At 53.6% G+C, this 14,483-nt stretch overlaps 3 protein-coding genes across 5 annotated transcripts; 2 read left to right on the forward strand and 1 right to left on the reverse strand.

The window, feature by feature from the left end:
- Positions 1–134: 134 nt before the first annotated feature.
- B3GALT4 (beta-1,3-galactosyltransferase 4) lies at positions 135–1,968 on the forward strand. Its single transcript, XM_008960654.4, has one exon. The coding sequence runs from the start codon at positions 563–565 to the stop codon at positions 1,697–1,699; it is 1,137 nt and encodes a 378-aa protein (XP_008958902.1). The 5' UTR covers positions 135–562; the 3' UTR covers positions 1,700–1,968.
- Positions 1,969–2,250: 282 nt separating this feature from the next.
- WDR46 (WD repeat domain 46) lies at positions 2,251–12,457 on the reverse strand. Its single transcript, XM_003808576.6, has 15 exons — positions 12,316–12,457; positions 12,018–12,227; positions 11,828–11,908; positions 11,572–11,684; positions 11,362–11,449; positions 11,179–11,240; positions 10,828–10,932; positions 10,569–10,719; positions 10,305–10,440; positions 10,011–10,110; positions 3,890–4,203; positions 3,644–3,738; positions 2,907–3,002; positions 2,640–2,753; positions 2,251–2,517 (listed from the first exon to the last, which is right to left on the reverse strand). Exons 1-15 carry the CDS (start codon positions 12,382–12,384, stop codon positions 2,419–2,421), a joined length of 1,833 nt encoding a protein of 610 aa, XP_003808624.1. The 5' UTR covers positions 12,385–12,457; the 3' UTR covers positions 2,251–2,418.
- On the forward strand, positions 12,357–14,146 carry PFDN6 (prefoldin subunit 6). Of its 3 annotated transcripts, none has more exons than XM_055113471.2 (5): positions 12,357–12,494; positions 12,984–13,134; positions 13,388–13,458; positions 13,540–13,664; positions 13,930–14,146. In XM_055113471.2, exons 2-5 carry the CDS (start codon positions 13,071–13,073, stop codon positions 14,057–14,059), a joined length of 390 nt encoding a protein of 129 aa, XP_054969446.1. In that variant the 5' UTR covers positions 12,357–12,494; positions 12,984–13,070; the 3' UTR covers positions 14,060–14,146. The 3 variants fall into 3 exon arrangements, with proteins under 3 accessions (XP_054969446.1, XP_008958901.1, XP_008958900.1); XM_008960653.5 differs by lacking the exon at positions 12,357–12,494 and adding an exon at positions 12,726–12,834; XM_008960652.5 differs by lacking the exon at positions 12,357–12,494 and adding an exon at positions 12,803–12,842.
- Positions 14,147–14,483: the final 337 nt, after the last annotated feature.

The raw sequence follows: 14,483 nt of genomic DNA on the forward strand, positions 1-14,483 counted from the left end.
TTGTTTTTTTTAAGGGGTCATCTAGTCATAAGGGAAAATCCTTCGGGCTGTGACCGAAGCAACAAAGGCAAAAACGCGGACGTTGGTTATGAAGGGTGTGGTCTCCCTGGTGGAGTACGTGGGTGGGTTGGGATGGGGAGCGGCTGGACAGACCGGTCTCACTCCGTTTGGTGCCACTCCACCCGCCCGGGTTTCCTCGCCCTGCCGCGCTGCTCCGACGCCGCTTCCGGCGGGGATGGGAGCGCGCAACGCGGAAGCGGGCGGCAGACCGGCCGCCGGGGCGAGGCGGGGGAGGGGCCGTGAGTGCCGCAGTCGGCCAGCCATGGAGCGGAGCTTGCTGGCGGCGAGGCCGCGGCGACAAGGTAGCCACCCCCGCAGCATGCCTCGACCGCGGTCCGCAGCTGCACCGCCTCTCCCCGCCCCCCAGGGTGCGCTGGTCCCGGTCGCGCGCTCCGTCCTCCGCATCCCGGGCGTGGTCGGTTAAGTCCCCGGCCGTGACCCAGGCCCGGGGAGCTAGTCTCCGCCCTTCGCTCTTACGGATCCCCTCGGAGTACGCCGCACCATGCAGCTCAGGCTCTTCCGGCGCCTCCTTCTCGCCGCTTTGCTGCTGGTGATCGTCTGGACCCTCTTCGGGCCTTCGGGGCTGGGGGAGGAGCTGCTGAGCCTCTCACTAGCCTCCCTGCTCCCAGCCCCCGCCTCACCGGGGCCGCCCCTGGCCCTGCCCCGCCTCTTGATCCCCAACCAGGAAGCTTGCAGTGGTCCCGGGGCCCCTCCCTTCCTGCTCATCCTGGTGTGCACGGCTCCGGAGAACCTGAACCAGAGAAACGCCATTCGGGCTTCGTGGGGCGGGCTGCGCGAGGCCCGGGGGCTCAGGGTACAGACGCTATTCTTGCTGGGAGAGCCGAACGCACAGCACCCCGTGTGGGGTTCCCAGGGGAGTGACCTGGCCTCGGAGTCAGCAGCCCAGGGGGATATCTTGCAGGCCGCCTTCCAGGACTCCTACCGCAACCTCACCCTAAAGACCCTCAGCGGGCTGAACTGGGCTGAGAAACACTGCCCCATGGCCCGATACGTCCTCAAGACGGACGATGATGTGTATGTCAACGTCCCTGAACTGGTATCAGAGCTGGTCTTGCGAGGGGGCCGTTGGGGGCAATGGGAGAGAAGCACGGAACCCCAGAGAGAGGCTGAGCAGGAAGGAGGCCAGGTTTTGCACAGCGAGGAAGTGCCTCTTCTGTACCTGGGCCGGGTGCACTGGCGCGTGAACCCCTCTCGGACACCGGGGGGCAGGCACCGCGTATCAGAGGAGCAGTGGCCTCACACCTGGGGCCCCTTTCCACCCTATGCCTCAGGCACGGGGTATGTGCTGTCAGCGTCTGCTGTGCAGCTCATTCTCAAGGTGGCCAGCCGGGCACCCCTTCTCCCATTAGAGGATGTCTTTGTGGGGGTAAGTGCCCGACGAGGAGGCCTCGCCCCAACACAGTGTGTCAAGCTGGCTGGTGCCACCCACTACCCGCTAGACCGGTGCTGCTATGGGAAATTCCTGCTGACGTCCCACAGGCTGGACCCCTGGAAGATGCAGGAAGCCTGGAAGCTGGTGGGTGGCTCTGACGGGGAAAGGACTGCGCCCTTTTGCTCCTGGTTCCAGGGAGTCCTGGGCATCCTGCGGTGTCGAGCAATAGCCTGGCTTCAGAGCTGAGAGTGCCTGGGGCCACAGGAAAGGCAGGAACAGGACCTTCTCTCTCCCAGGCCCAACGCAGGGGCCCTCACTGGCTGCAGCTGATCTGTTTCCTTATACCAGATCCTCAGTCTCACTAAAGACAGCGATATGGGAGACACCCAGGGGCCTGGCCCGCCAGCCCAAAAGATGGTCATCGGGAAGAGAAAAAGAAAAAAATGCTGCAGTTGTTCTCTCAAGCTAGGGCAGAAGAGGGGTGTCAAGCTCCTCAATAAACTTGTCTCCACTTCTTCGAGTGCAGTGTGGTCTTCACCAGGACCCCCAGAACACCACAAACCTGGAGAGCCCAGAGGCTGCCAGACCCTGCTGCATGGGAAGGACATCTCCAGGGACATGGGAGAGAGGACAGCCTCTCTGAGGAGGAAGGCCCCTAAAAGGCAAAGCTAAGGCCACAGCAGCAACAAGGTATGGGGTGGGGGTAGAGGCAGGACACTGACCCCTCCGATCCTAGAATGGCCTCATGCTTGGCAAGGGGGAGGGGAACAGGTCCACAAGATGATCCAGACACATTATCCAAAAAATCGCTTTCCTCTTTAATACCAACCCACCCCAGGAGACAGCTGTCCACCCCCAGTTGGGGAAGGGGCCACACTGCCCCCACCTCCTTGTTCCAGGGAACACTCATTTCCCTACAGGTGATCTTGGGGAGAGACTGTTCCCAGGCAACCCTGGAGTCTGGCTCAGCGCACAAATCTGTCCAGGGCAGATGGCCGGGCCCCCGTGGGCTTGGCCTTCGCCTCCTTATGATGCTGCTGCTGAAGGCTCTGCCGGACCTTGTCCTGGGGACCGGAGACGGGGAGGACACAGGCACAGAGTGAGAAGTGGCAGGCTGACAAGGGCAGAGGCACAAGCAGGAGGGTGCAGCCTGTGGAAGGCCCGGCCCATCCCAATGCTCATTTACCCTGTGTTCCTCATCCATGACCTTCCTCTTCCTCTTCACCAGGCTTGCCGTGGAGCTGCGGCCCTTCTGCTTTGGCTTTGGCTGGAAGGGAGCCTTAGCCTGCGGGTCATAGCCCTGAGGGAGGGGACAGGAGTGATATCTGTTACAGCCTCGGAGTCAGGGAACTGGCAGCACCCACCTGCTGGCCGCACTTCTGGGGACAAGCCATGGTGGGGAGAGGATGTGTGGGAGAAGATGGGCCTGGGCATTCAGGGGCCTGCTCCATACCAGCCTCTCTATCTGCTCCTTCTTTCCCTGCTCCAGGGAGATGACATCCACCTCGGCCAGGGCTCGTGGGTCCAGACAAATAAGCTCTGCAGGTACCTGGGGGTGTCACAGAGGGACAGGACTCAGCAAGGAGCCACAGGAGGGTAGCACCAAAAAGAGAAGCCAGGGAGGCTGCTGAACCCCTCTACCCAAGACCCCCAGCATGAGACATCAGGAGAGCTTTCTCTACCTCCAACCCCAAACCACACCTTCCCCAGCAGCAGGGGCCTCACTCTCTGCAGCAGGGGAACCTCACCTCCAACAGGGGCAATCTCACCCTCTCCAGCAGGGGGGAACCTGACCCTCTCCAGGAGAGGGAATTTCACCCTCTCCAGCAGAGGGAAACCTGACCCTCTCCAGCAGGGGGAATCTCACCCTCTCCAGCAGAGGGAAACCTGACCCTCTCCAGCAGGGGGAATCTCACCCTCTCCAGCAGAGGGAAACCTGACCCTCTCCAGCAGGGGGAATCTCACCCTCTCCAGCAGAGGGAAACCTGACCCCGTCCAGGAGAGGGGAATCTCACCCTCTCCAGGAAGAGGAAACCTTACCTTCTCCAGCAGAGGGGAACCTGACCTTCTCCAGCAGGGGGGAACCTGACCTTCTCCAGAAAGGAGGAACCTCACCCTCTCCAGGACGGGGGAACCTGACCCTCTCCAGCAGTGGGGGGAATCTCACCCTCTCCAGCAGGGGGGCCTCACCTTCTCTAGCAGGGCCTTCACCTCCCACTCCTGGCGCTGCTTCCGGCTTCTGTATGGATTACTCTCCAGGCCATCGAAGTTGGGCTCACTGGCCCCTGAAGGGAGGGAGGGAGAAGCATGGAGCCATAAGGAAGAACCTCAGTCCAACAGCTCCAGCCCAACTAAGCCCCCAGTTCCTGGATGTCTCTGGCCCAAACTTCCACCCAGAGTTCATTCACTTCAAGCCCCATCCCCTGGCCCACTCACCAGGGACCAGCATGCTGGTGATGCCCCCAGTGTGCCCCACCCCCAGCACATCTTCAAAGGGGCAGAACTGAAGGCCATGCACAGGGCCTGAGAGCCGGTGGGTGAGGTAGGGCTGTTCAAGGGAGGGTGGGCTGGCCTTGCCCTGCCCTGCCCAGATGTTGACAACGTCACCCATTCCCGCCACCAGCAGTCCCCTCTGGGAGAAGGCCAGGTGCCCTGCTCCATGGGGCAGGGTCCGAGTGCTCAGAGGCTGGTACGTCCCTCGCAAGTCAAAGATCTTCAGCTGGTGGTCTAGGCCAGAGGTGGCCATGTACCTGGTGAGAGAAGAGGGATCAATTAATATGTCAGTAAATGGGTTTACCAAGCAAGCTGTGGCCAAGTCCAGGCATCAAGTCTGGCTGGGGAGAAAAAGATTAACAGTAATAACCACTGCCATCACCCTGAACACTCCGCAGGCATCCTCTCAGTTAAGCTGCACACAACTCTTACTATTTTTATTTCCCTTTAAGAGGTGAGGAAACTGAAGCTCAGGGAAAGGAAAGCTAGGTCAGTGAATGGTCAGGCCTGTCTCTTTAGCATCTGCCTCTAACCTGCTAACACCACACAGCCCTCTCAAGACACAGGCGTCAAAAGGAACACCCACACGACAGGCTGCACCTAAATGTGATGTCCCCCTGTACACACATGCAGCACACAGCCCAGCAAGGGGAAGGAGCATGTGCAGTGGTCAGAAAGGCTTCATGGGAAAGGTGGGATTTGAGCCATTCTAGATAATTCTCAAAAAATTACAGGAAGTAGATACACAGCAGGTTCAAATGCATTAACACCAGAGTGTTGAGACTGAGAGGGAAGCAGAGGTTTGTCAGCAGGATTGGTGGGAAACATGGTCAGGAAAATCAGGAGCAGACAATTTGTGAGGTTTCTTTAAAGTCAGACTGAGGACCCACAGCTCATGATCCCAACATTGCTCTCTGGCAGTGACAAATCACCAAGTGAAGGCTCCAAGGACTTGAGAAGACCTACTCAGGGAAGTGGGGAAGTAATGCACTGGAGGCCCTTGCCCTGCCCCTCTGTGTGCTTTCCCTGGAAGGAAGGAGGGAAGGTTGGTGACCAAATCCTCTCCAGGAATCATGTACTGCATAAGTTGTTTACTTTCAGAAGTTGGAGTTCCTTTTCTTTTTTTGAGACAGGGTCTCACTCTGTTGCCCAAGCTGGAGTGCAGTGGCATGACCCTGGCTCACTGCAGCCTCTGCCTCCCTGGTTCAAGTGATTCTCGTGCCTCAGCCTCCCAAGTAGCTGGGATTACAGGCATGTGCCACCACCGCTAATTTTTAGTAGAGCCAGGGTTTCGCCATGTTGACCACGCTGGTCTTGAACTCCTGGCCTCAAATGACCTGCCCACCTTGGCCTCCCAGAGTGCTGGGATTACAGGTGAGGTTGGAGTTTCTATGTTCAAGTTGTTCCTTAGAGAGGGAAGCTGAAGGGGGACCAGCCAGGTAGGGGATGTATGTTTGCCAAGAGGCCAAGGACTCTCTTTTTTGCCTTGGCTGTGAACCCAGGAGAAAGGAACTGAAGAGTTCTTATGAGTAGAGACTTGCACAGTGATGGAGCCCAAGAGAGGACCAGCTGGATACTTCCGACAAGATAATCAGCGCCCTGACTTTACCAAAGAGAAAGGCCATCAGTGCAAACCAGGAATTACCGAGCGCTCCTGGAACACAGGGTCACATCCTTTGGTGAACTAACAACTCAAGGATGCATGCTGGCTCTTCTCCCCTCCACACACCCATCTATGGGACCCCTGGGTAAAGACCAGCCCAGTGCCAAATGGGAGTCTACTGTACTACTAAACTTGCAAGCAGCAGTTCGGCTTTGAGAAGTCAACGCAATCCAATCATAATACAAGCTACCAGAACACCTCTTAAGAAAGATGGTCAGCCTCATCACTGGAGCCCCCGTGGCCTGACAAGCTCCTGAGGAGGACCAGAGAAAAGCAGGGATGGGCTGAAGATCACAAGGACCAGAGCTGTTCAGCATCAAGGTGTTGATTAAACTTCAGGCCTCAGCGAACTAGTGATTAAGCCCTAAGCACAGGAGTGGCTGACCCAGGTAGCCCACGGAGGGCAAGCTACAGCTTTGGCCCAGTGGCCCAGAGAGGGCAGAAACCCTTGGGCAGGCCTTCTGACTCTCCTAGAGCCCCGCTGGTATAGATATGGAGTAAAAAGGGCAGAACCAAATCACTCGTTCACAAAGATACAATTACAAAGGCCAGACACGGTGGCTCACGCCTATAATCCCAGCACTTTGGGAGGACAGGCGGGTGGATCACAAGGTCAGGAGTTCAAGACCAGCCTGGCCAACATGGTGAAATTCCATCTCTACTAAAAATACAAAAATTAGCCGGGTGTGGTGGCACACACCTGTAGTCCCAGCTTCTCAGGAGGCTGAGGCAGGAGAATCGCTTGAACCCAGGAGGTGGAGGTTGCAGTGAGCCGAGACCACACCATTGCACTCCAGCCTGGGTGACAGAGTGAGACTCCGTCTCAAAAAAAAAGATACAATTATGCAAAAACAGGGAGCGGGTGGTGGGGGGGGTGGTCCCAGCATCCTGGAGACTTTGAATAAGCTGGTGGCCAAGCTGGATGTGGTGGCTCATAGTAATTACTCTGTAATCCCAGTACTTTGGGAGGTTGAGGTAGGAGGACCGCTTGAGCCCAGGAGTTCAAGACAAGAGACCAGTCTGGGCTACATGGTGAAACCCCATCTCTACAAAAAATAGAAAAATTATCCAGGTGTGGTGGTGTGTACCTGAGTCAAATTCTGGGTGACAGGAAAATTCTGGGAGATGAGAGCAGGTCAAGAGAAACTTTAGGAGGCGGTGACCTATCCAGTGATGGACACATTGAGTCTGGGATGACAGAGGATAACTGTGTAGAAACTAATGGCATCACCTGAGCTAGGCGTGGTGGCTCGTGCCTGTAATCCCAGCACTTTGGGAGGCCGAGGTGGGCGGATCACCTGAGGTCAGGAGTTTGAGACCAGCCAAGCCAACATGGCAAAACCCCATCTCTACTAAAAATACAAAAATTAGCTGCATGCAGTGGCATGCACTTGTACTCCCAGCTACTCGGAGGCTGAGGCAGAACAATCACTTGAGCCTAGGAGGCGGAGGTTGTAATGAACCGAGATCGCGCCACTGCACTACAGCCTGGGTGACAGATCAAGACTCCGTCTCGAAAAATAGTAATAAAATAAATAAATGCATCACCTGGCCAGTCATTCTCAAAAACCATAGCCATGGCCGGGTGCAGTGGCTCACGCCTGTAATCCCAACACTTGCACTTTGGGAGGCCGAAGCAGGTGGATCACGATGTCAGGAGTTCAAGACCAGCCTGGCCAAGATGGTGAAACCCCATCTCTACTAAACATTAAAAAATTAACTGGGCGTGGTTTGTGGGCGCCTGTAATCCCAGCTACTCAGGAGGCTGAGGCAGGAGAATCGCTTGAACCCCGGGGTGCAGAGGTTGTGGTGAGCTGAGATTGTGCCACTGCACTCCAGCCTGGGTGACAGATCAAGACTCTGTCTCAAAAAAAAAAATAGCCACAAGTTTTTATACCTAAAGGATAACTGGAGCACCACACCAGGGCAGGCTCAACGATTCATCCTTTTATCTCCAGAACCTCAGCGCAGAGCCCTGCCCACAGCAGGTGCCCAGTGAATACCTGATGACAAAAGGAACCAGAGGAAAATACAAATCAGACAGAAAAGCTGTGGAAAATGCAGATACTCCCTCAGGAACAGCAGAAATCCAAAGCAGACACCACCTCCACCCCTCACATCAGCCAGACCTGGAGAGAACGATCATCTTGAATGACAATGATGAACACAGCGCTCCCTATTTTGCTAAGCGCTGTGCTAAACTATATGCCTTAACTCATCTTAATGTCTACAACAGCTTATATGAGGGCTTTAAACCAAGGCTTGGTAAACTACTGCCCATGGGCCAAACCTGGCCCATCATCTAGTTCTGTATAGCCCACAAGCCAAGAATGGTTTTTACATTTTTAAGTGGTTGAAAAAAAATCAAAAGAATATTTTGAGACTGTGAAAACTGTATGAAATTCAAATTCCAATATCCACAAATAAAGTTTTATTGGAACGGGGCCACACTATTTACTTACACTGTGGCTGCTTTTGCTCTACAACACACAGCCGAGTGGTCACGACAGCGACTACAGCATCCTGATTTGCACTGCTGCTTTGTACACTACAAGTCACAGTGACACAGTCGTTAAGTGCTTCACAGCATTTCAAGCACCTCACATATCATCTATCATTACCTAACTGTGTGAAAAGATGTTTTCAAAGATGAAATACTTGCAATCTCTACAGATCAGCATGAACATGAATATCTACAGTCAAATTTGACCATTTGGAACACTAACTTTGTACATCAATTAGGCAAAATGTTAACCTCAAAAAGAGAAATTCAGTTCTTCCCATTAGTAGATCTGTATTACACAAATATCATATTTGATTATTATTATTTTTTTTTTCTGAGACTGGGTCTCACTCTGTTGCCCATGCTAGAGTGCAGTGGCATGATCACAGCTCACTGCGGCCTTAACCTCCTGGGCTGAGGTGGGAGGATCACCTCAGCCTCCTGAGTAGCTGGGACTACAGGCATGCACCACCACACCCGGCTAATTTTTCTATCTTTTGTAGAGACAGAGTTTTGCCATGTCACCCAGGCTTGTTTCGAACTTCTGGGCTCAAGTGATCTGCCCACCTCAGCCTACCAAACTGTTAAGATTACAGGCATGAGCCACTGTGTCCAGTCTCGTATTATGTTTTGTTTGTTTGTTTGTTTTTGAGACGGAGTTTTGCTCTTGTTGCCCAGGTTGGAGTGCAATGGCGCAATCTTGGCTCACTGCAACCTCTGCCTCCCAGGTTCAAGCAATTCTCCTGCCTCAGCCTCCCAAGTTGCTGGGATTACAGGCCCCCGCCACGACACCCGGCTAATTTTGTGGATTTTTAGTAGAGACAGAGTTTCGCCATGTTGGCCAGGCTGGTCTCAAACTCCTGACCTCAGGCGATCCACCCGCCTTGGCCTCCAAAGTGCTGGGATTACAGGCGTGAGCCACTGCACCTGGCCATATTACGTTTAATTTTATAACTTAAAAATGTGTGGGCCAGGCACAGTGGCTCACGCCTGTAATCCCAACACTTTGGGAGGCCGAGGCGGGCAGATCACCTGAGGTCAGGAGTTCAAGACCAGCCTGGCCAACATAGTAAAACCCCGTCTCTACAAAAAAATACAAAATTAGCTGGGCATGATGGCAGGTGCCTGTAATCCCAGCTACTTGGGAGACTGAGGCAGGAGAATCGCTTGAATCTGGGAGGCGGAGGTTGCAGTGAGCCGAGATCACGCCACTGCACTCCAACCTGGGAGACAGAGCAAGACTACGTCTCTCTCAAAAGATTAAAAAAAAAAAAAGGTCAGGCGCAGTGACTCACGCCTATAATCCCAGCACTTTGGGAGGCTGAGGCGGGCAGATCACTTGAGGTCAGGAATTCGAGACCAGCCTGAACAACATGCTGAAATCCTGTCTCTACTAAAAATACAAAAATTAGCCAGGCGTTGTAGTAGGCGCCTGTAGTCCCAGATACTCGGGAGGCCAAGGCAGGAGAATCACTGAGAGGTGGAGGTTGCAGTGAGCTGAGATTGCGCCATTGCACTCCAGCCTGGGTGTCAGAGCGAGACTCCATCTCAAAAAAAAAAGTTGTGATAATTTGTTTTCTCTTGGTATTTAAATGCCTACATGGTACCCTTTGATTTTACCTCTTATCAGCAAATCATAAAATATTTACTATCTGACTCTTTACAGAAAAAGTTTGTGGACCCTTGAAATGGACACTCATATTTCCATTTTCGGGGTCAGGAAATTGTGGCACACAGAGGTTATGAAATATGCCTATACTTGCAAGGCCCATCCGTGGTAACACTGCGATTTAAACCTGGGCATCCTGGCTTTAGACTCTGTGCTCCTAAAGCACATTGCCTTCCACACCTTTCTGCCCACCTATGACTCCTAACACCTCACCCCACCAGTGACTTACGTGCCTGTAGAATCTACTGCCACAGCCCGGACCCCACCACGATGACAGAGAATCTTTGCCAGTGGCTCCTTCATAGCTGGACTCCATAAAGACACAGTACCTGGAAGAGAAGAAGAACCAAAGTTGCTAATACACACCTAAGCCTGAGGTTACTAAACATGGGAAAGATGGGAACTCAAGACCAAGAGATAACAAAAAAGGGAAATAAAAGGGTAACTAAGGGACTCATGAAGTACAAATATAGAAGAAAAGCAAGTCAGGATGGTCAGAGTCAAAACTAAGCCAGGTACTGACCATTGCTGTGTCCGAGATGGATGACGGCATTGTAAGGGTTCTGACTCATAACATCGAGCCGCCCAGCTCGAGCATTCAGAGCTGCCACAATCTTCCCCACTGACACATCCAGGTAGGTTAGAAACCCTGTTTCTGACTGAGAGAGAAAGACAGAGAGAATGACCCAGTCCTGATTGCCCTCTGTATTCCCTCTGCTGGGGTCCTAAAGGAGAGGTGGTCATCCCAAGGGCTTCCACCCAGTTCCTGAGCTCCATGGCCACTCACAGCTGTAGCCAGGAGGAAGTGGAAGGGCAGGAACTCAAGCCGTGTTACTCGGTCACAGCGGCGGATACAGTGGAGCTCAATGCCCTGATTGTCATAGATGTGGAGCCAGCGGTTCTGAGCAACAGCAAGCAGTGCCTCAGAATGGAGAAACCTGGGGGAGAGGAAGAGTGGTTCAATTGGGAAATGAGGTCACAGGCTATCATTCAATCAGGAATGGACTATCTCACCCCAACTGACCACTGACAGTGAGGCCACTGACCGGATGTCCCGCACCGCCTCCATGACGTTGATCTCGCACATAAGCTTCTTTGTTACCCAATCAAGGGCAGCCACATGACCTCGGCGCCCTCCAAAAGCCAGGTGTCTGTTGGAGGTGAGGGGCAGGCAGGGTGTTAAGGCAGGGGACCACCGACTCATACAACTTGAGGTCTGCCCCATGCCAGCCCCATCTCTCCAGGCGGGCAGACACATGTTGCTGTAGGTGCTTACCCTCACACCCAAGCAAATCGAAGGACCCTCCCCTCATCAGCAACCCAAACATACACTGGGAATGGCTGAAGTGGTTAAGGAAACACATCTTAGTTCAAGAGTCACTAGAATTCAACCTTACCTTCCAGTTCGAGAGTAGTTTAGTCTGTAGGGTCCAAACTGCCGCAGATTCAAGTCAAAGTGCTGGGAAAGAGAAGAGTGAAAAAAAAGAGTGCCCTGCAGTAACGCCTTCTTCTAGCCCCCATTCCTCTATTGTCCTGCACCACCAATCAATCCCTTGGCTCCTTTACCTCCTCAGGCTCACCTTGGCTGCACTTGCAATGTCCACAGCCTCCACAATGTCAGCCTGGCATATCTTTGCTGTGTCTTCCCCATCCTCCCCTTCCAGAAACCTGAAAGCAAGGGTTAGGATGGCAGTAAAGCTTCCCAATATGAAGCAAGTATACCAACATAAAAACGAGAAAAGACAGCCCCATAAGGCAGGGAATGGGGGTCCAGATTAGGGCCCACTCACCCAGGTTCTTCAGCAAGGAGCAGCTCAGAACGAGCAGCTTTGATACTTGTTTCCTCTTCCTCAGCTTCAGCCACCTCAAGTCGGCTTCGAGTTTTGGCTTTAGAATGTAGTAGCTATAACATTGTTGGTGGGGAGGAGTAGCAGAAGAACCACAGGATAAGTGGGGTCACAGGAGAGCTACCTGTCCCAGCCTCCATCCAACTCACCCAGACACTCCCTGCCTCCAGCACTTCCCAACTCTCCGGCTGGACCTCACCTTTCGGGATTTGTCAATGCGACAGAACTTCTGGACCACTTCCACAGGGACGGGGGCGGGGCCTGGGAATGGATCTTGGGCCTAGGGGAAAGGAGGACGCAATTAGTAGACAGCCTTGGATTGACCCCAACCCTCTCACTCTCAAGGCACGAGGCGACCTGCCTCGCCACCCATCAGGTCCCACGCTCACCCCGGACAAGCCGCTCTGGGACTCCGGGTTCTTCCATTCTCGGGGTTTCTTCGGGACCTGAGGCTTCTTAGAGATCCGAGACTTCTTTAAGATGTGAGCATTTTTTGGTCTCTGAGGACGGAGCTCCCGATTCTTCTTGTTACGAGGAGGCCCTGGAGAGGCTCCGGCTGTGGTCGGAACGGTCTCTTCCTCCCAGTATCGCCGCGGTTTCTACAGGCACATCAGGAACTCCGCACTCACGCCCCGCCCCCCGACCCCACAGCTAAAAACTTCCTTTCCCACCCAGGGAGGCCTCTACCTTTCTCTTGGTCTGAAGTTTGTCTTTCTTGGGCGGGACATCCTTGCCCGGCTTGGGGGCTGTCTCCATCTCGCCCACCCGAAAGGCGATCCACGTGCAAAACTCTTCTCAGAGGCCACACAGTCGGCTTGAAAACTCCCGGAAGCCCTCTGTCCTTCATCCAATCAGCAGCGTACCAGGTATGAAGCTCTCCAGGTGCCATCTTGAGTGAGGGCACGCTCTCCTTAGAGGGGCGGAACAGTTTTTGGCACCTTATCGCGAGCGGCAGCTTATGCAAGAGTGACTTAAAAAAGAAAGGCCGGTCCGGGGCCAGGGGCTAAGTAGCGGTGCGGTTTCTTTTTCTGGATTAGTTTCCCCATCTTGCCTAAAAATGTCCTAGTCTAGTCTTTTTAGCAGAACTCCACTCCCTAAACATGTCAGAACTACACTTCCCATCAAGGGTCAGAAAGAAACTTCCGGCACAGTCTTTTCCCAGCATTCCTTGTTTACTTCCGGGTTTATTACTACTGAAGGAAGAACGTGAGTAGGTTAGGATTTCGGTTGAGAGGCTTGGGGTCTTGCGTTTCGCCCACCATCTCCTGGGGACAGGGTGGAGTCGATATCCGGGACGGGGGGGAGGTTGCGGTGCCCCTCAGGGCTACCTCTCAAGAGTGCTATCATTTCCGCAGGCCAGATCAGAAAAGGGAGCTCAGGTACCTTCCAGAGAGTGAGACCCAGCGCCCTTGTCTCGCACCCAGTAGGCTTTCATCCCCGCCATGACGGAGCTGATCCAGAAGAAGCTACAGGGAGAAGTGGAGAAATATCAACAGCTACAGAAGGGTAAGGGAACAGGGTGGGTATGGCCTCGCCCAATGCACTTACAACCCAAAGCCATTACCGAGATAAGGTTTGTTGCCCCATCTGGGCCCTCGCGTGCAGAGACTTCCCCGCCTCAGTCTCAGTACTCTTCCCTATTCACTCACCCGCTGCCCCCATCCTTTTCTGCTTCCTCAGATCCATATCCACCTGACTAGGATTGTGGGGATAGGTGGCACATTTGATGTTTCTAAATTGCCTTTCCTCTCATCCCCAGACTTAAGTAAATCCATGTCGGGGAGGCAGAAACTTGAAGCACAACTAACAGAAAATAATATCGTGAAAGAGGTGAGGGACTGGGATTTGTGGGGCGAGGAGGGACCTGTACTAGCCATGGTTCTGATCACATATGTCCCATCCCTCCATCAGGAACTGGCCCTGCTGGATGGGTCCAACGTGGTCTTTAAACTTCTGGGTCCGGTGCTAGTCAAACAGGAGCTGGGGGAGGCTCGGGCCACAGTAGGGAAGAGGCTGGACTATATCACAGCTGAAATGTGAGTTTTTATTCCACCACCGTGTGCTGCACCCTGTGATGCAAGTGAACCATTGGAGTAGAGGTGTTGAACCGTTGCAGAACAGCTCTCCATAGTGGCCCCTAGTCCTCCAGTTCCTCCAACCCTTTCCTTCCCTTTTAACCCCCCTTCTTCTCCCTCCCCTGGATCTCAAGTTTTCCACCTATCTCTTTCTTGCGTTTAGCACTCTCCATAGTAAGTCCTACTAATTTCTCCCTTTCTGCTTGTCTCCCTTGTCTCTCCTTAGTAAGCGATACGAATCCCAGCTCCGGGATCTTGAGCGGCAGTCAGAGCAACAGAGGGAGACCCTTGCTCAGCTGCAGCAGGAGTTCCAGCGGGCCCAGGCAGCAAAGGCAGGGGCTCCTGGCAAGGCCTGACCCCATGGTGGGGGGAGGGGAGGGGAGGGGAGGGAATGAGGCAGCTCTAGGATCTATACTGTAGCTAATAAAATGTAAAAACACCTGGCTCTGTTTCCTGACCAGGCACTTCTGTCATATCCCCACAGCCCCTTCCACCTTAACACACACCACCTGTATTACCCCCTCAGGTTCAAACTCTTGAACTTGGAATCTCTTTGTGGCACAGTGTTCTTTCTTGAAAGTGAAATCCTAAATGTCTTCAAACCTACTTCTTGCCTGTATATACAACCCTTAACTCTCCCTCATCTTGGTTGGCATGATTCTTTTGGAAGGGCATTTGCAACATACCATATTGCTAGGAATGTCGGTTTAATTGAAAAAGAATACACAGTTCTCTAACCTGAGGCCCCAGGATGAAATGTGGTTACCCTCCTTCCCAGCA

The sequence above is a fragment of the Pan paniscus genome, chromosome 5 (genome assembly GCF_029289425.2).
Source record: "Pan paniscus chromosome 5, NHGRI_mPanPan1-v2.0_pri, whole genome shotgun sequence".
NCBI lineage: Eukaryota > Metazoa > Chordata > Mammalia > Primates > Hominidae > Pan > Pan paniscus.